Raw genomic sequence first — 21,263 nt, 5'->3', positions numbered from 1 at the left:
TCAGTGGAAACACTTGCCTCTACCTTCGCGACCAGGCGGCCCCTCGCCGCTGATTGGCGTTGCTATGTGAAGTTCCAAGCGTTGATTGGCTGTTCGGATGATGACGACACACAAGACCCGCCTCTACCAGGGCTTCTACTGTACCCGATATACAGCGTTCCCGATTGAAATAGAATGAAATTAAATTAAACACATTTAAATGAAATGCAATAACATTACAAAAATGTTTTTGTTTTTTTTAAATGTCAATAGAAAAAAAAAGTAATTTTAAAAACAATCACACAAATTTAAATTAAATTAAAGAAAACATATTTTTATTTAAATAGTATAATTGACAACTTTTCCTTAAATATTCCAATGATGTCTTATGGCTTTTTTTATTGTACTCAGGTAAAAGTAGAGTTACTTTGATTGCTCATTCAAACTGCATTCAGAGTAAACACACACAGATTCCATTGAAAAGTAATATATTTATTTGCTTTTTTTTTTTTTTCTATTATTATGTCCTCATTTGTCTCATTCAACACTTACAGTGTTACAGGGAAATAGTGACTTGTACAATCTGATTATTATCACCAGTAGGCCAATATCTTTTTACTTCATACTTGCCAACCTTGAGACCTCCAATTTCGGGAGGTGGGGGTGGGGGGCGTGGTTGGGAGCGGGGGCGTGGTTAAGAGGGGAGGAATATATTTACAGCTAGAATTCACCAAGTCAAGTATTTCATATATATATATATATATATATATATATATATATATATATATATATTTTTTTTTTTTTTTTTATTTTTTTTTTTTTTTATTATATATATATTTACATATATATATATAATAAAAGAAATATATATTTATAGCTAGAATTAGCTATAAATATATATATATATATATATATATATATATATATATATATATATATATATATATATATATATATATATATAAGAAATACTTGACTTTCAGTGAATTCTAGCTATAAATATATATTTATTTTATTATATATATATATTTTTTATTTTATTTTTTATTTTTATTTTTTATATATATATTTACACATATATATATATATATATATATATATATAATAAAAGAAATATATATTTATAGCTAGAATTAGCTATAAATATATATATATATATATATATATATACATATATATATAATAAAATAAATATATATTTATAGCTAGAATTAGCTATATATATATATATATATATATATATATATATATATATATATATATATATATATATATAAGGAATACTTGACTTTCAGTGAATTCTAGCTATAAATATATATATATATATATATATATATATATATATATATATATATATATATATATATATATATATATATATATATATATAAAATAAATACTTGAATTTCAGTATTCATTTATTTACACATATACACACACATAACACTCATCTACTCATTGCTGAGTTAAGGGTTGAATTGTCCATCCTTGTTCTATTCTCTGTCACTATTTTTCTAACCATGCTGAATACCCTCTCTGATGATGCATTGCTGTGTGGCACGCACAAAAGTGCTTTCATCAAATGCACTAGATGGCAGTATTGTCCTGTTTAAGAGTGTCACAACATTGCTGTTTACGGCAGACGAACTGCTTTACGGTAGACGAAAACGTGACTGCTGTTGTTGTGTGTTGTTACCGCGCTGGGAGGACGTTAATGAAACTGCCTAACAATAAACCCACATAAGAAACCAAGAACTCGCCCTCGATCATTCTACAGTTATAATGATTGGGCAGGCACGCTGTTTATATCGTGGGAAAGCGGACTCAGGTCCGCATGGAGCTGGAGGGGGCGTGGCCTCCAGCTCCGCCTGAATTTCGGGAGATTTTCGGGAGAAAATTTGTTTCGGGAGAAGCACTGAATTTCGGGAGTCTCCCGGAAAATCCGGGAGGGTTGGCAAGTATGGTTTACTTACCTGAGCAATCTATTGGATGACAATGTCAAAGATGCCGCATATTTAAAGACATTCAAATACAGATAAAATATCTAATTACGGGGTGATCAGGAGAATCTCTAAAAAATATGAAGATTGCCATTGAAAAAAAAATTATCCGCCAAAAAACATTGTATTTCTTCAATGCTAGATGAAAAGTTGACATGGAAAGCTCATATATTGCATGTGAAAATAAGGTATCTAAAAGCTTATTTATTTTGAACAAGGTTGAATACAGTTTCCCGGATAACACAATGCATACTTGCCAACCCTCCCGAATTTTCCGGGAGACTCCCGAAATTCAGCGCCTCTCCCGAAAACCTCCCGGGACAAATATTCTCCCGAAAATCTCCCGATTTTCAGCCGGAGCCGGAGGCCACGCCCCCTCCAGCTCCATGCGGACCTGAGTGAGGACAGCCTTTTTTCACGACGGGAGGACAACAGGGTGACAAGAACTAAATCATCCAGACTAGAGATAAATTGTATTATTATGTTTATCTTGCCTAAAAATAAATATATTTATTAATTAAAAAAAAAATAAAAAAAAAAAATACATTTTTATTAGATTTTGCTAAAAACATCTAAATTAATTGTATTTTTTAATGTATTTTTTTCTGACTCCTTATTACATCCAGCCATAGAATTATACATTAAAATAAACATATTTGAAATAATTAATTTTAAATTATCATAACAATTCATTTAAAATGACCATATTTAATTATTAAAATAATTGCTTGTTTCTCAACAACTTTAGCATTTTATTCATTGAATTTTGAAGCTCTCAGAAGCCAAGTTATGTTATATTCCTTAGTATTTATTTATGCAAGTTTGAAGTATCAATTATCTAAACAAAGTTTTGTTTGCATCTTTTCAGGATATATATATATATATATATATATATATATATATATATATATATATATATATATATATATATATATATGAAATACTTCACTTGGTGAATTCTAGCTGTCAATATACTCCTCCCCTCTTAACCACGCCCCCAACCACGCCCCGCCCCAATCCTGACCACGCCCCCGCCCCCCACCTCCCGAAATCGGAGGTTTCAAGGTTGGCAAGTATATGACACAATGAGAATGATATATTTTGCTCAATTATTCTACCTTATTTCAATTATTGTGCAGAAATATGGGGAAATACATATCACAGCAACATAATGCCTTTATTTCTTTCACAGAAAAGAGTAATTTGCATTATTTTTAAAGTAGGATACAGAGACCACACACATCCACTCTTCATCAGGGCAGGGTTATTAAAACTAAAAGACATTGTAGAATTGCATACTCTATTGGTGATGTTCAAAGCTCGAAATAAAGTTATTCCGAAGGACTTACAAAAGTTATTTGTGCTCACGTCTGCGGATGAGTACCACAGAAGGCCGTATGATTTTAAACCTCCAAATTTGAAACAAGTGTCTGTTGCTGCTGTGAAAGCATAGAATTCTCTAAAGAAAAACTTAAAAAGTTGCGAGAATATTTTTGAATTTAAAAAGAGTTACAAAAAAAGACAACTGGAATTATATCAAACTGATTTTTGATTTTGATTGGACGTGTCATTGTGAAAATGCCATCCATCCATCCATCCATCTTCTTCTGCTTATCCGAGGTCAGGTCGCGGGGGCAGCAGCCTAAGCAGGGAAGCCCAGACTTTCCTCTCCCCAGCCACTTCATCCAGCTCCTCCCGGGGGATCCTGAGGCGTTCCCAGGCCAGCCGGGAGTCTTCCCAACGTGTCTTGGTGGTAGCGGGGGTGTATATTGCAGCCCGGAAGCGTTAGGGCTGCATGGGATTCTGGGTATTTGTTTTGTTGTGTTTATGTTGTGTTACGGTGCGGATGTTCTCCCGAAATGTGTTTGTCATTCTTGTTTGGTGTGGATTCACAGTGTGGCGCATATTTCTAACACTGTTAAAGTTATTTATACGGGCACTCTCAGTGTAACCTGTATCACTGTTGGTCAAGTATGCATTGCATTCACGTGAGTGTGCGTACATAAGCCGCACATATCTTGTGACTGGGCCGGCAGGTTGTTAGAATGGAGAAAAGCAGACGTGACGACAGCTCGTAGAGGACGTTAAACGCAGTGCCTTTTAGGCACGCCCCCAAGACTGTGGTCCGGGGTGGACTACGAGGTATAATGACTGATGAACAACTTTGTTGGATAATGAAGGTTGCCTCAGCTCAAAGCCTGAGCCCCGAGATTAATGAACTAGCATCCAAGAAAAGATGGCAGGTATCTTGGCTTGGGCACATCAGATTAGATCAGTGTGTTGCAAACTGAGCAGTTTAAAGTCCTGAATGGTTGGTTTATTCAGTGTTATTTTATTTTCTAATTTATTAGCCTGTGGAAAAAGTTAATGTTGATATTTACCTCAGAAGGCTGCAAATAGAAAAGAGGCATTCCATTTTTATTTAAATTGTATTTGATATCCCATGAATATTTTTTCATTATTATTAGGGACCGCAATGTCCCTTTGGGACAGAGGACCCTATTGTAATTGTAAGGTTTTATTATTATTATTATACCGGCCGCCTCTTTGAGCTGTAATTTGACCCCCTTAACATGCTTCAAAACTCACCAAATTTGACACACACATCAGGATTGGCGAAAATTGCAATCTAATCAAAAAACCAAACCCCAAAACTCAAAATTGCGCTCTCACGCTCCCTAGGAAAAAACACAGACACAACTGCCTGTAACTTCCAGTAGGAAAGTCGTAGAGACATGAAACAAAAACCTCTATGTAGGTCTCACTTAGACCTAGATTTCATACAATGACATCTTTCAGCAAAAATCAACAGGAAGTTGGCAATTCCCCTTTCAAAACAAAAAGTTCCTAAAAACAGTCACTTTGCCTTTTTGAGCTGTAATTTGACCCCCTTAACATGCTTCAAAACTCACCAAACTGGACACACACATCAGGACTGGCGATAATTGCGATCTAATAAAAAAAAAAAAAAAAGCAAACCCCAAAACTCAAAATTGCGCTCTAGCGTCCCCTAGGAATAAAACAGACAAAGCTGCTCTTGGAAGAAAACAGACAAAACTGCCTGTAACTTCCAGTAGTAATGTTGTAGAGACATGAAACAAAAACCTCTACGTAGGTCTCCCTTAGACCTACATTTCATTCATTGAGAACCCCCAGCAAAAATCAACGGGAAGTTTGCAATTCCCCCTTCAAAATAAAAGTCACCTTTTTTTTAAACATTATCTCCTCGTTTGTCGTGTCGGCTTCAAACTAGCACAGGAGAGAGATTGTACCCCTCTGATTAAAAGTTGACGAAAGAGTTTTAATTACTGCTCCGGTTTGGATTTTATGTGCCGTCAAAGTCGGTCCCGTCCATCGCTGCTTGCAGCTTTAATTATTATTATTATTTGAAACTCGATTTTGCATGTCACTATAAAGTTATATAAGCCTTGCTTGTTCAATATTCAATGCAAAACTTGTTTGGGTCCCTATTAGAAGGTTAATTTGTTCAACCTTGGCCCGCGGCTTTGTTCAGTTTTACATTTTGGCCCACTCTGTATTTGAGTTTGACACCCCTGCCTTAGAAGATACAGGTAAAAGCCAGTAAATTAGAATATTTTGAAAAACTTGATTTATTTCAGTAATTGCATTCAAAAGGTGTAACTTGTACATTATATTTATTCATTGCACACAGACTGATGCATTCAAATGTTTATTTCATTTCATTTTGATGATTTGAAGTGGCAACAAATGAAAATCCAAAATTCCGTGTGTCACAAAATTAGAATATTGTGTAAGGCTAATACAAAAAAGGGATTTTTAGAAATGTTGGCCAACTGAAAAGTATGAAAATGAAAAATATGAGCATGTACAATACTCAATACTTGGTTGGAGCTCCTTTTGCCTCAATTACTGCGTTAATGCGGCGTGGCATGGAGTCGATGAGTTTCTGGCACTGCTCAGGTGTTATGAGAGCCCAGGTTGCTCTGATAGTGGCCTTCAACTCTTCTGCGTTTTTGGGTCTGGCATTCTGCATCTTCCTTTTCACAATACCCCACAGATTTTCTATGGGGCTAAGGTCAGGGGAGTTGGCGGGCCAATTTAGAACAGAAATACCATGGTCCGTAAACCAGGCACGGGTAGATTTTGCGCTGTGTGCAGGCGCCAAGTCCTGTTGGAACTTGAAATCTCCATCTCCATAGAGCAGGTCAGCAGCAGGAAGCATGAAGTGCTCTAAAACTTGCTGGTAGACGGCTGCGTTGACCCTGGATCTCAGGAAACAGAGTGGACCGACACCAGCAGATGACATGGCACCCCAAACCATCACTGATGGTGGAAACTTTACACTAGACTTCAGGCAACGTGGATCCTGTGCCTCTCCTGTCTTCCTCCAGACTCTGGGACCTCGATTTCCAAAGGAAATGCAAAATGTGCTTTCGTCAGAAAACATGACTTTGGACCACTCAGCAGCAGTCCAGCTGGTGTCGGTCCACTCTGTTTCCTGAGATCCAGGGTCAACGCAGCCGTCTACCAGCAAGTTTTAGAGCACTTCATGCTTCCTGCTGCTGACCTGCTCTATGGAGATGGAGATTTCAAGTTCCAACAGGACTTGGCGCCTGCACACAGCGCAAAATCTACCCGTGCCTGGTTTACGGACCATGGTATTTCTGTTCTAAATTGGCCCGCCAACTCCCCTGACCTTAGCCCCATAGAAAATCTGTGGGGTATTGTGAAAAGGAAGATGCAGAATGCCAGACCCAAAAACGCAGAAGAGTTGAAGGCCACTATCAGAGCAACCTGGGCTCTCATAACACCTGAGCAGTGCCAGAAACTCACCGACTCCATGCCACGCCGCATTAACGCAGTAATTGAGGCAAAAGGAGCTCCAACCAAGTATTGAGTATTGTACATGCTCATATTTTTCATTTTCATACTTTTCAGTTGGCCAACATTTCTAAAAATCCCTTTTTTGTATTAGCCTTAAGTAATATTCTAATTTTGTGACACACGGAATTTTGGATTTTCATTTGTTGCCACTTCAAATCATCAAAATTAAATGAAATAAACATTTGAATGCATCAGTCTGTGTGCAATGAATAAATATAATGTACAAGTTACACCTTTTGAATGCAATTACTGAAATAAATCAAGTTTTTCAAAATATTCTAATTTACTGGCTTTTACCTGTATGTCTATGTTCGGCTCAACATGTTAGACGGTGTAGTACTCCCTTCCGAGCAGAGGGTGGCAGGAATGCGCACGCACGCTTGCCTTGCCAAAAGCAGACGACGAAGAGCGAGGCTAACTAGTGTTAGCTCTCCGGAAGCTCCGTGCTGACCTCCGCTGCTCCAGCAAACATGGCCGCTGTTCGAGCCCTTGGTCTCCTCTCCAAACTGACATCCAGGAGGTACGCCGCGGCACCAGGTAAACAACTACTTCTAACTACTGACAATGTATTCTTTATTTACACCAAGGAAGACTAACACTGGTGATGTGTGACCGTAATTGTGTGGCTTACTTCTAGCGGCAAATATTGTAACAAACGTGTCCGCTAGCCAATGAATGAACAAAGTACATATTTTAGTTATTTTACGCACCTTTAATGTTGACATTGGCAATCATTTCGTTCCGTCCAAAATGTTGTCATGCGACTTGGGCGTGAGCCAAATGCTGTATCATAGAATATTTTATATATAAGTAAAATAAACGCCGCTGTCGTAGATGAGGCACAGTTGCTCTCTCTTTGAGAAAAATAAACAATATTAGTATTTGGTTAGACTTTGGATAAAGGTGTGCCGTCGCAGTGAGCGTCTGCTACATGTGGGTGAAAGGTCACAACTAACCACTCCACTGACACATGCCTTCTCTACAGTGACGTGCGGTGAGGTTGATGGCTGGTGAGGCACTGACTTCATCACAGTCAGATTGACAAACATATGAACCCTAAAGAGTATCTTATTCACCATTTGATTGGCAGCAGTTATGTTTAAAAGCTCATAACCAGCATTCTTCCCTGCTTGGCACTCAGCATCAAGGCTTGGAATTGGGGGTTAAATCACCAAAAATTATTCCCCGCTGCTGCCCACTGCTCCCCTCACCTCCCAGGGGGTGATCAAGGGGATGGGTCAAATGCAGAGGACACATTTCATTACACCTAGTGTGTGTGTGACAATCATTGCTACTTTAACTTCACTTTAACTTTACACATACAAACTGTAGCACACAAAAAAGCACATTTAATAAAAAAAAAACGTTATTATGGTCTTACCTTTACTTAGAAATGAAGTCCATGCACCGCAACTAAAGCCCTCACTTAAACTTTCCACGTGCAAGATTGAATCTATTTAAAAAAGTGTAACCGAGGGTTTATAAATGTCGCCTATACTGTATGAAACTACAAAATAACAAACACGGAGGCTCCAGTTTACACGAGGACCACTTTATTTACATTCTTTCAAAAACCTCCGCAACGTGACATCACTTCCGCTCTTAGCGCCTTCAAAATAAGAGCTCAAGGCATATACTGTATAACAGCGCATAACAGGAACTTAACATCACAAAGAGGAAAGCCCATGAAAATAGGTTACAAAAGTTATTTAATAAGAAGCCAAAAAGTGCAAAAACAATAATGTTCGTGTTGGAGGAGTTGTGAATTAGGTACACCTGCAGTCTGCAGGTGTATCTGCACAGCAGGCCAGCAGTTAGTCGAGTCATTGCGCAATCCATGTTGCGGCACTGAGTGACGTGCCTCAACTGGCTGCTGTTCACCGCACCGTCTCTTCTCAGTATTTGAACGGCAAATGTGAAAATTCAGCGATTTTGAATAAAAATAATCTAAAACTGGTGAAGTTAAATGGAAAATAACTTTATAGTATAATCACTGGATACATATAACAATTTAATTATTATTTTTTTGTCCCTGCAGTCATTCACAACTCCTCCAACACCAACATTATTGTTTTTGCACTTTTTGGCTTCTTATGAAATAATTTTTAAAAATAGATTCAATCTTGCATGTGGAAAGTTTAATTGTGGGCTTTATTTAGTTGATACAACAATTCTACGGCGGGGGTGCAGAAAGCGAGCCTCAGCCAGTGCGTCTTTTGCAGCCGTTTTATGATCGCTCAGCACAAGAAATACTTTACACACATACAGTTGTTGACAAAATACACTGTACATTATATACCTCAGCTAACTAAACTATGGAAATGTATAATATAGTTCATATAGCAATACGGTCTCACTGCACAGCAGGTCAGCAGTTAGCCGAGTCATTGTGCAATCCATGTTGAGGCACTGAGTGACGTGCCTCAACTGGCTGCTGTTCACCGCACCGTCTCTTCTCAGTATTTGAACGGCAAATGTGGAAATTCAGCGATTTTGAATAAAAATAATGTAAAACTGGTGAAGTTAAATGGAAAATAACTTTATAGTATAATCACTGGATACATATAACAATTTAATTTTTTTTTCTTTCTTTTTACATTTTTTTTCTTTCCATGATGGCAGGTGAGGCCCCGCCTCACCTGCCTCTAGTGACTGCACGTCACTGCCTCTCTTATCTGACCGACCACATCAAACATGAGGTGGACGCGGGCAAATACGCAATTAAAAGTTCAAATGTATGCAATTTCAAGCAGTACATATATTTTTTCTGTCAAAATGAAAAAAATGTAGTGACAATATATGAAGTACTTTATTGACACATATTATTTCCAGGTGTTTGCGGGCCATATAAAATGATGTCGCGGGCCCGGGGCTTGAGTTAGGGCAGTGGTTCTCAAACTTTTTTTGTCATCCCCCACTTTGGACAAGGGGGAGTTTTCAAGCCCCACCTGCCCCCATCGCCCCAACAGAACGCTAATGCCAAGCTTAACATTTTCAAATTTATTGAACATCAAGTAACATCAAGTTGTATACATTCAAACTCAATAACATAACATAACATCAAGTTCAATAATAAATAAAATAACTGTGCAGCTGTGGTATAACTTGCATCAAGTTCAATAATAAATAAAATAACTGTGCAGCTGTGGTATAACTTGCATCAAGTTCAATAATAAATCAAATAACTTGCATCAAGTTCAATAATAAATAAAACAAAAGTGTTATAACTAGCATCAAGTTCAATAATAAATCAAAAAAAGTATTATAACTTGCATCAAGTTCAATAATAAATAAAATAAAAGTGCCACTTTGCAATCTTTGCAACAACAACAAAAAAGGAGGAGCTATGCATTTGGCAAGACAGGGCAAGTGACAGCACTTTGCCCCGGGAGAGCCACTTTGCTTCACTGTGAAACAGCACGGCTGTATGATCAGCTCCCATTTCCTCACACAGTGCAGAGAACAGTCGCACTTTCAGTGGTCGTGTTTTGATCAAATTTACCGCGCTCACAACATCTGTTAAAACCTCATTGAGTTCGGGGCTGAGCTGCCTTGACGCGAGTGCTTCCCGGTGAATGACACAGTGTGTCCAATGCGCATTTGGCATTTGGCAAAGTGATTTACAGTGTGTATAGAAATTGAAAGCATAGTAAAAAAAAAAATCTAAGAATATAATTTTTTTTTAAATAATTAAAGTGAAATGTCCTCCCGTTCTTCGCGCCCCACCTGTTATGACTCTATTCCCCACCAGTGGGGCGCGCCCCACACTTTGAGAAACGCTGAGTTAGGGAAACCCTGAAATATTGCAAATTCCGCAATACTCTCAGCTAGAGCATGGTTGTAAAAGCCACGACAAATGAAAACGCTTCAACCCAACAGCATAAAGCCACAACACAACAACCGTAAGCTAAAACACAAACCTATAAAGACTAGAGATGTCCGATAATATCGGCCGATAAATGCTTTAAAATGTGATATCGGAAATGATCTGTATCGGTTTCAACCTCCCAATATTGCCGGGAGACTCCCGAATTTCAGTGCCCCTCTCGTTGATCTCCCGGGGCAACAATTCTCCCAAATTTCTCCCGATTTCCACCCGGACAACATTATTGGGGGCGTCCTCTACAACCTGTCGTCACGTCCGCTTTTCCTCCATACAAACAGCATGCGGGCCCAGTCACATAATATATGCAGCTTTTACACACACACACATAAGTGAATGCAACGTATACTTGATCAACAGCCATACAGGTCACACTGAGGGTGGCCGTATAAACAACTTTAACACTGTTACAAATATGCGCCACACTGTGAACCCACACCAAACAACAATGACAAACACATTTCGGGAGAACATCCGCACCGTAACACAACATAAACACAACAGAACAAATACCCAGAACCCCTTGCAGCACTAATTCTTCCGGGACGCTACAATATACACCCCCCCCCGCTACTACCGGCCGAGTCATACCAAAGACTATAAAAATGGGATCCATTACCTCCCTGCTTGGCACTCAGCATCAAGGGTTGGAATTGGGGGTTAAATCACCAAAAATGATTCCCGGGCGCGGCCACTGCTGCTGCCCACTGCTCCCCTCACCTCCCAGGGGGTAATCAAGGGTGATGGGTCAAATGCAGAGAATAATTTCGCCACACCTAGTGTGTGTGTGACAATCATTGCTATTTTAACTTTGGGGAAAAAAAACGATAGTGAAAAACGTCAAACATTGGCACCGATAATCGGTCAATCTCTCATTTTTGAGGTAACGTTAGTGATTTCTCGCATTTTAACGCAGTTTCTGTATTGTTCTCTTCATGTCGTGTCTTCAAATGAGAGAAAAGAATGGACATGTTGAAGTCGCTAGCAATGACTTGTTGGCGCCATTTTTTTGCAGATTACACTTCTTTGGTCCATGTCTATTTTTTTAAATCTTAACCGAAGTCAAACCAAGGGATTATTCTTCTCTCTTTTTGGCACCAACTCCTCTTCGGGTTTTGTTGGTTTAGCTTCCATTGTGCCTCCCGTCTCATTGTTTTTCTTTTCTTTTCAGGAAGTACCTTCCGCACCTTCTCAGTGGCTTCTCCAATGCTAGGTAGGACTTACTAGCGGTTAAACAAAAGTAGGCCAATGTGTGTATTAATTCATTATCTTCCTTTAGCCCGAACCCACGTCAACTATGAGGTCAAGGGCGACGTCGCCGTGGTTCGAATCAACGACCCCAATTCCAAGGTAAGCAGTTTTGGCCGGGGTTCTTCAGTCGATGTGTGAATTTCAGGTTCCCTTCAACTGCAGTTTATTGATTTGTTAATTCTCCACGCAGGTCAACACGCTGTCGGTCCAGATGCAGAAAGAGCTGACAGAGGTGATGGACGAAGTGTGGGCCAATAACGCCGTCCAGAGTGCCGTCCTCATCTCGTCCAAGCCAGGGTGCTTCATCGCCGGAGCCGATATCAAGTAAGCAAGCGACTGCATTTACAGTCAAAGTCCTGCTCTTTCCAGGAAGAATTGAACCTCAAATAGGGCTGGGCGATAAAAGGATATCAATATATCAAGTAGTGTTGGTGCTAGGAGTTTTCATAATGGGGTCCCCATCAAGTCATAAAAATGGGGTACCACAGTACATTTTTCTGGTCCCACTTTTTTGTACCGTATTTTTCGGAGAATAAGTCGCACCGGCCGAAAATGCATAATAAAGAAGGAAAAAAACATATATAAGTCGCACTGGAGTATAAGTCGCATTTTTGGGGAAATGTATTTGATAAAAGCCAACACCAAGAATAGACATTTGAAAGGCAATTTAAAAGAAATAAAGAATAGTGAACAACAGGCTGAATAAGTGTACGTTATATGAGGCATAAATAACCAACTGGTATGTTAACGTAACATATTATGGTAAGAGTCATTCAAATAACTATAACATATAGAACATGCTACACGTTTACCAAACTATCTGTCACTCCTAATCGCTAAATCCCATGAAATCTTATACGTCTAGTCCAGGGGTGCTCATTACATCGATCGCGATCTACCGGTCGATCTCGGAGGGTGTGTCAGTCGATCACCAGCCAGGCATTAAAAAAATAGTCCTAAAAATGAGCGATCATAAATCTTCACTATGACGTCACTTTCGTCACTTGATTGACATTCACGGCACCCGAGGGTCTTCTGAGATGACGCTGGCTGCTGCCAGCTCATTAAAATTACCGACTGGAAAGCGAGAAACACTTTATTTCAACAGACTCTGGCGCCGTACCTATCGTCAAAACTCCAAAGACCGACTGCACAGTTGCACAATAAAAGCTCTGCTTCATCCTGCCTGCGCTACCAAAATAAGAGTCTCAGAAAGCTGGCGTGCACAAGCTAGCAAGCTACGGAGTTTGCGGACAATGTATTTCTTGTAAAGTGTATACAAAGGAGTACGGAAGCTGGATAAATAAGATGCCAAAAACAAACCACTTTCATGTGGTATTGGACAGAAAGGAGGACTTTTTTTCTCCTACATTTGAAAATGTGGACGTTATCAGCACCACTGTCTGATTCCTATCAATGCAAGTCATCAGAATCAGGTAATACACCAACTTATATTCTTGTCTTCATGAAAGAAAGGAATCTATATGTGTTAAACATGCTTGTATTATCTTTAACCACCTTGAAGTTGTTAACAATATTAACTATATGTGTTAAACATGCTTGTATTATCTTTAACCACCTTGAAGTTGTTAACAATATTAACTATATGTGTTAAACATGCTTGTATTATCTTTAAACACCTTTAACTTGTTAACAATATTAACTATATGTATTAAACATACTTGTATTATCATTAAACACCTTTAATGTATTAACAATATTAACTATATGTGTTAAACATGCTTGCATTATCATTAAACACCTTTAACTTGTTAACAAAAACATATATTTCATAAATAAGTACCGGTAAATATAAATTATATATATGAATGAGGTAGATCCCCACGACTTGATCAATTGAAAAGTAGCTCGCCTGCAGAAAAAGTGTGAGCACCCCTGGTCTAGTCTCTTACGTGAATGAGATAAATAATATTATTTGATATTTTACGCTAATGTGTTAATAATTTCACACATAAGTCGCTCCTGAGTATAAGTCGCACCCCCGGCCAAACTATGAAAAAAACTGCGACTTATAGTCCGAAAAATACGGTAATCGTTTTGAAAACAAATGATAAATGTATGCATTGTCCTGTTATATCTCACATTCTGTAATGTTTTGGAAAAACGTTGTCATAAGCGCTACTTAATTCATAAAAAAAACAACACAAGAGAAAACATATTTTTATACATATGGAAATGTATTCAGTTATAAACATTCATTCACTTTTTTCTTTCCTTCAAAACAGAAAACATCATATTTAATGACAGCGGCAACTTTGCACAAAATACCAAGTCTGAATGACACCAAGTAAGACTGGAAATAGTCCACAAACTCAGTTAAATTGCAGCATAATAGAAAATATAATGTAATTAATGACAGCGGCCCTCTTGTGTGTAATTAATGACAGCAGCAACCTTGCACAAAATAACAAATCTGAATGACTCCCAAGTAAGACTGGAAATAATCCAAAAAGTCAGACAAATTGCAGCAAAATAGAAAATATAATGTAAATAATGACAGCGGCAACCTTACACAAAATAACAAATCTGAATGACACCAAGTAAGCCTGGAAATAGTCCACAAAGTCAGTTAAATTGCAGCAATACAGCAAAATAGAAAACATCATATAATTAATGACAGTGGCAACCTTGCACAAAATAACAAATCTGAATGACTCCCAAGTAAGACTGGAAATAATCCAAAAAGTCAGACAAATTGCAGCAAAATAGAAAATATAATGTAAATAATGACAGCGGCAACCTTACACAAAATAACAAATCTGAATGACACCAAGTAAGCCTGGAAATAGTCCACAAAGTCAGTTAAATTGCAGCATAATAGAAAATATCATATATTTAATGACAGCGGCAACCTTGCACAAAACAACAAATCTGAATGACACCAAATAAGACTGGAAATAGTCCACAAAGTCAGATAAATTGCAGCAATACAGCAAAATAGAAAACATCATATATTTAATGACAGTGGCAACCTTGCACAAAGTAACAAATCTGAATGACTCCCAAGTAACACTGGAAATAATCCAAAAAGTCAGACAAATTGCAGCAAAATAGAAAATATAATGTAAATAATGACAGCGGCAATCTTACACAAAATAACAAATCTGAATGACTCCCAAGTAAGACTGGAAATAATCCAAAAAGTCAGACAAATTGCAGCAAAATAGAAAATATAATGTAAATAATGACAGCGGCAACCTTACACAAAATAACAAATCTGAATGACACCAAGTAAGCCTGGAAATAGTCCACAAAGTCAGTTAAATTGCAACACAATAGAAAATATCATATATTAAATGACAGCGGCAACCTTGCACAAAACAACAAATCTGAATGACACCAAATAAGACTGGAAATAGTCCACAAAGTCAGATAAGTTGCAGCAAAATAGAAAATATAATGTAATTAATGACAGCGGCAACCTTGCACAAAACAACAAATCTGAATGACACCAAGTAAGACTGGAAATAGTCCACATAGTCAGATAAATTGCAGCAATACAGCAAAATAGAAAACATATATTTAATGACAGTGGCAACCTTGCACAAAATAACAAATCTGAATGACTCCCAAGTAAGACTGGAAATAATCCAAAAAGTCAGACAAATTGCAGCAAAATAGAAAATATAATGTAAATAATGACAGCGGCAACCTTACACAAAATAACAAATCTGAATGACACCAAGTAAGCCTGGAAATAGTCCACAAAGTCAGTTAAATTGCAGCATAATAGAAAATATCATATATTTAATGACAGCGGCAACCTTGCACAAAACAACAAATCTGAATGACACCAAATAAGACTGGAAATAGTCCACAAAGTCAGATAAATTGCAGCAATACAGCAAAATAGAAAACATCATATATTTAATGACAGTGGCAACCTTGCACAAAGTAACAAATCTGAATGACTCCCAAGTAACACTGGAAATAATCCAAAAAGTCAGACAAATTGCAGCAAAATAGAAAATATAATGTAAATAATGACAGCGGCAATCTTACACAAAATAACAAATCTGAATGACTCCCAAGTAAGACTGGAAATAATCCAAAAAGTCAGACAAATTGCAGCAAAATAGAAAATATAATGTAAATAATGACAGCGGCAACCTTACACAAAATAACAAATCTGAATGACACCAAGTAAGCCTGGAAATAGTCCACAAAGTCAGTTAAATTGCAACACAATAGAAAATATCATATATTAAATGACAGCGGCAACCTTGCACAAAACAACAAATCTGAATGACACCAAATAAGACTGGAAATAGTCCACAAAGTCAGATAAGTTGCAGCAAAATAGAAAATATAATGTAATTAATGACAGCGGCAACCTTGCACAAAACAACAAATCTGAATGACACCAAGTAAGACTGGAAATAGTCCACATAGTCAGATAAATTGCAGCAATACAGCAAAATAGAAAACATATATTTAATGACAGTGGCAACCTTGCACAAAATAACAAATCTGAATGACTCCCAAGTAAGACTGGAAATAATCCAAAAAGTCAGACAAATTGCAGCAAAATAGAAAATATAATGTAAATAATGACAGCGGCAACCTTACACAAAATAACAAATCTGAATGACACCAAGTAAGCCTGGAAATAGTCCACAAAGTCAGTTAAATTGCAGCATAATAGAAAATATCATATATTTAATGACAGCGGCAACCTTGCACAAAACAACAAATCTGAATGACACCAAATAAGACTGGAAATAGTCCACAAAGTCAGATAAATTGCAGCAATACAGCAAAATAGAAAACATCATATATTTAATGACAGTGGCAACCTTGCACAAAGTAACAAATCTGAATGACTCCCAAGTAACACTGGAAATAATCCAAAAAGTCAGACAAATTGCAGCAAAATAGAAAATATAATGTAAATAATGACAGCGGCAATCTTACACAAAATAACAAATCTGAATGACTCCCAAGTAAGACTGGAAATAATCCAAAAAGTCAGACAAATTGCAGCAAAATAGAAAATATAATGTAAATAATGACAGCGGCAACCTTACACAAAATAACAAATCTGAATGACACCAAGTAAGCCTGGAAATAGTCCACAAAGTCAGTTAAATTGCAACACAATAGAAAATATCATATATTAAATGACAGCGGCAACCTTGCACAAAACAACAAATCTGAATGACACCAAATAAGACTGGAAATAGTCCACAAAGTCAGATAAGTTGCAGCAAAATAGAAAATATAATGTAATTAATGACAGCGGCAACCTTGCACAAAACAACAAATCTGAATGACACCAAGTAAGACTGGAAATAGTCCACATAGTCAGATAAATTGCAGCAATACAGCAAAATAGAAAACATATATTTAATGACAGTGGCAACCTTGCACAAAATAACAAATCTGAATGACTCCCAAGTAAGACTGGAAATAATCCAAAAAGTCAGACAAATTGCAGCAAAATAGAAAATATAATGTAAATAATGACAGCGGCAACCTTACACAAAATAACAAATCTGAATGACTCCCAAGTAAGACTGGAAATAGTCCACAAAGTCAGATAAATTGCAGCAAAACAGAAAATATCATATATTTAATGACAGCGGCAACTTTGCACAAAACAACAAATCTGAGTGACACCAAGTAAGACTGGAAATAGTCCACATAGTCAGATAAATTGCAGCACTACAGCAAAATAGAAAACATATATTTAATGACAGTGGCAACCTTGCACAAAATAACAAATCTGAATGACTCCCAAGTAAGACTGGAAATAATCCAAAATGTCAGACAAATTGCAGCAAAATAGAAAATATAATGTAAATAATGACAGCGGCAACCTTACACAAAATAACAAATCTGAATGACACCAAGTGAGCCTGGAAATAGTCGACAAAGTCAGTTAAATTGCAGCATAATAAAAAATATAATGTAATTAATGACAGCGGCAACCTTGCACAAAATAACAAATCTGAATGACACCAAGTAAGACTGGAAATAGTCCACATAGTCAGATAAATTGCAGCAATACAGCAAAATAGAAAACATCATATAATTAATGACAGTGGCAACCTTGCACAAAATAACTAATCTGAATGACTCCCAAGTAAGACTGGAAATAATCCAAAAAGTCAGACAAATTGCAGCAAAATAGAAAATATAATGTAAATAATGACAGCGGCAACTTTGCACAAAATAACAAGTCTGAATGACACAAAGTAAGACTGGAAATAGTGGATGATGGGAATTGGCGGCATTAAACCTTTTGCCGAAACACGCCGAGGTGAAATATTTCTAATTGTGTCATTAAAGATGCATGTCGTTGCAGCATGATCCAGGCCTGCAACAGCCCAGAGGAGGTCACCGCACTCTCCCAAGAAGGCCAGAAGATGTTCGAGAGGATCGAAAAGTCCCCAAAGCCCATCGTGGCTGCCATTAATGGATCCTGCTTAGGAGGTGGCCTGGAGGTGAGAAAATCCTCATCATTATTACCATGTTTTCCAGGACCATAGGGCGCGCCGGATTATAAAGCGCACTGCTGATGAGCGGGTCTAGTCAGGTCTTTTTTTCATACAAAAGGCGCACCGGATTATAGGGCGCATTAAAGGAGTCATATTTTTTTTCTAGATTGAAAACTCTTCCTTGTGGTCTCCATCAGTGGTCCCCAACCACCGGTCTGTGAAGCATTTGCTACCGGGCCGTAGAGAAACATTGAATCATTTATTAAAAAGGACTGCATTCTCTCCGACTTAACTTTGGCCTGTCCCACTAGACCAGGGGTGTCAAACTTGTTTTTATTGAGGGCCACACCGCAGTCATGACTGCCAAAAGAGGGCCGCTTGTAACAGTAAATAATTCATGAATTTGCCTATGAATTTAAATATTAAAAAAAAAAAAATTATGTAAAGAGTGAAACAAATCTGTGGATTTGACCACTGTTTTTTTACAGAAAAAAAACTGGTAGCTTAGTTGCCAGACTTTTACTGTAAAATATATGGTGTTATTTTATTATTTTTTACAAAATATTACTGTAAATAGAAATACAGTACCGCTGTTTAATTTTATTCTGGCAACTCAGCTGACAGCTCAGTCGACAGAATTTTACTGTGAAAAAACAAACATTGGTCGTTTTTTTTTTTCAACTTACAGTAATATGCTGTAAAAAAAACAAAAAAAAACCTCCCTAAATTTTACAGTAAAATCTATTGGTCATTTTTATAGTGTACAATTTGTGTTGCGTTTTGGACCAGTTGTTCCTCCCAGGGAATTCAAGTCACAATTCGCTCCCAAGTTCTTTCCGACACTTAAAGCTGAGTTGAAAAAACCACCAGAGACAGAATACGGTAGGTATTTTGTTGTATATTCTCAAAGCTTTGCCAATATACATTGATTGAGACCAGTCTAACCATAGAACATTCTATTGCGCCTCCCCAAAATGGTCTGTCTTCCCAACGCCAAAAACCTCTCTGTCCTTCCCCCTCCCTAGCCATAACACAAGCACAACGTCTCCTTAGCCATAATACATTCCAAAGAACTCAAGGTTAACACACACAGTTTGCTTGCTGACAGAGCATCAAGAGAAGAAATGATAAAACACGAGCTGTTTTCAAATATGACAAAGAAATGGAAGAAGTACAACTTAAATTCGGATATATGTAAATATCTGCCTCCGACAATAACTTGCTTCAAAACCATAAGTTAAGCAGATATTTAAGTGTTTATTTGGATTTTGACCAACAAAGTTGGATAATATAATATTTGTTGCAATATTGGACACTATTTTTTCCCCCTGTCCTTGAGGGTGCATGGGAGTTTGCCCAACCAGTCTACATGTGCTTTGTGGACTTGGAGAAGGCATTCGACCGTGTCCCTCGGGAAGTCCTGTGGGGAGTTCTCAGAGAGTATGGGGTATTGGACCGTCTGATTGTGGCAGTCCGCTCCCTGTATGCTCAGTGTCAGAGCTTGGTCCGCATTGCCGGCAGTAAGTCGGACACGTTTCCAGTGAGGGTTGGACTCCGCCAAGGCTGCCCTTTGTCACCGATTCTGTTCATAACTTTTATGGACAGAATTTCTAGGCGCAGTCAAGGCGTTGAGGGGATCTGGTTTGGTGGCTGCAGGATTAGGTCTCTGCTTTTTGCAGATGATGTGGTCCTGATGGCTTCATCTGGCCAGGATCTTCAGCTCTCACTGGATCGGTTCGCAGCCGAGTGTGAAGCGACTGGGATGAGAATCAGCACCTCCAAGTCCGAGTCCATGGTTCTCCCCCGGAAAAGGGTGGAGTGCCATCTCCGGGTTGGGGAGGAGACCCTGCCCCAAGTGGAGGAGTTCAAGTACCTCGGAGTCTTGTTCAGGAGTGAGGGAAGAGTGGATCGTGAGATCGACAGGCGGATCGGTGCGGCGTCTTCAGTAATGCGGACGCTGTATCGATCCGTTGTGGTGAAGAAGGAGCTGAGCCGGAAGGCAAAGCTCTCAATTTACCGGTCGATCTACGTTCCCATCCTCACCTATGGTCATGAGCTTTGGGTTATGACCGAAAGGACAAGATCATGGGTACAAGCAGCCAAAATGAGTTTCCTCCGCCGGGTGGCGGGGCTCTCCCTTAGAGATAGGGTGAGAAGCTCTGTCATTCGGGGGGAGCTCAAAGTATAGCCGCTGCTCCTCCACATCGAGAGGAGCCAGATGAGGTGGTTCGGGCATCTGGTCAGGATGCCACCCGAACGCCTCCCTAGGGAGGTGTTTAGGGCACGTCCAACCGGTAGGAGGCCACGGGGAAGACCCAGGACACGTTGGGAAGACTATGTCTCCCGGCTGGCCTGGGAACGCCTCGGGGTCCCCCGGGAAGAGCTGGACGAAGTGGCTGGGGAGAGGGAAGTCTGGGCTTCCCTGCTTAGGCTGCTGCCCCCGCGACCCGACCTCGGATAAGCGGAAGAAGATGGATGGAAAACAAACATTGGTCGTTTTTATTTTCAACTTACAGTACCGGTAATATCCTGTAAAAAAAAACTAAAAAAAAAACTCCCTAAATTTTACAGTAAAATTGGTCATTTTTATAGTGTACAATTTGATGGATAACTTGCTTCAAAACCATAAGTTAAGCAGATATTTAAGTGTCTATTTGGATTTTGACCAACAAAGTTAGATAATATAATATTTGTTGCAATATTGGACACTATTTTTTCCCCCTGTCAAACTAGAAAAAAAAACTAATACCTTCAGTAAGAAAGAAAATATAAGGTATTTTATTGACACATTATTTCCAGGCTTTTGCGGGCCATATAAAATGA

General features: G+C 38.3%; 1 protein-coding gene across 1 annotated transcript in view; it reads left to right on the top strand.

Annotated features, from left to right (window-relative positions):
* The first annotated feature begins 7,240 nt into the window (after window positions 1-7,240).
* hadhab (hydroxyacyl-CoA dehydrogenase trifunctional multienzyme complex subunit alpha b) overlaps window positions 7,241-21,263 on the top strand; it is a 44,656-nt gene continuing 30,633 nt past the window's right edge. Inside the window, exons 1-5 of the mRNA XM_061969176.1 lie at window positions 7,241-7,382; window positions 11,900-11,941; window positions 12,008-12,078; window positions 12,170-12,303; window positions 18,308-18,446. Coding sequence (XP_061825160.1) covers window positions 7,316-7,382; window positions 11,900-11,941; window positions 12,008-12,078; window positions 12,170-12,303; window positions 18,308-18,446 — 453 coding nt within the window. The 5' untranslated portion in view covers window positions 7,241-7,315. The remainder of the gene's footprint in view (window positions 7,383-11,899; window positions 11,942-12,007; window positions 12,079-12,169; window positions 12,304-18,307; window positions 18,447-21,263) is intronic.

This window comes from Nerophis lumbriciformis, linkage group LG08 (genome assembly GCF_033978685.3).
Source record: "Nerophis lumbriciformis linkage group LG08, RoL_Nlum_v2.1, whole genome shotgun sequence".
NCBI classification, from domain to species: domain Eukaryota; kingdom Metazoa; phylum Chordata; class Actinopteri; order Syngnathiformes; family Syngnathidae; genus Nerophis; species Nerophis lumbriciformis.
The sequence above is the reverse complement of the archived record's forward strand: the minus strand, read 5'-3'. Positions and strand labels throughout refer to the sequence as shown.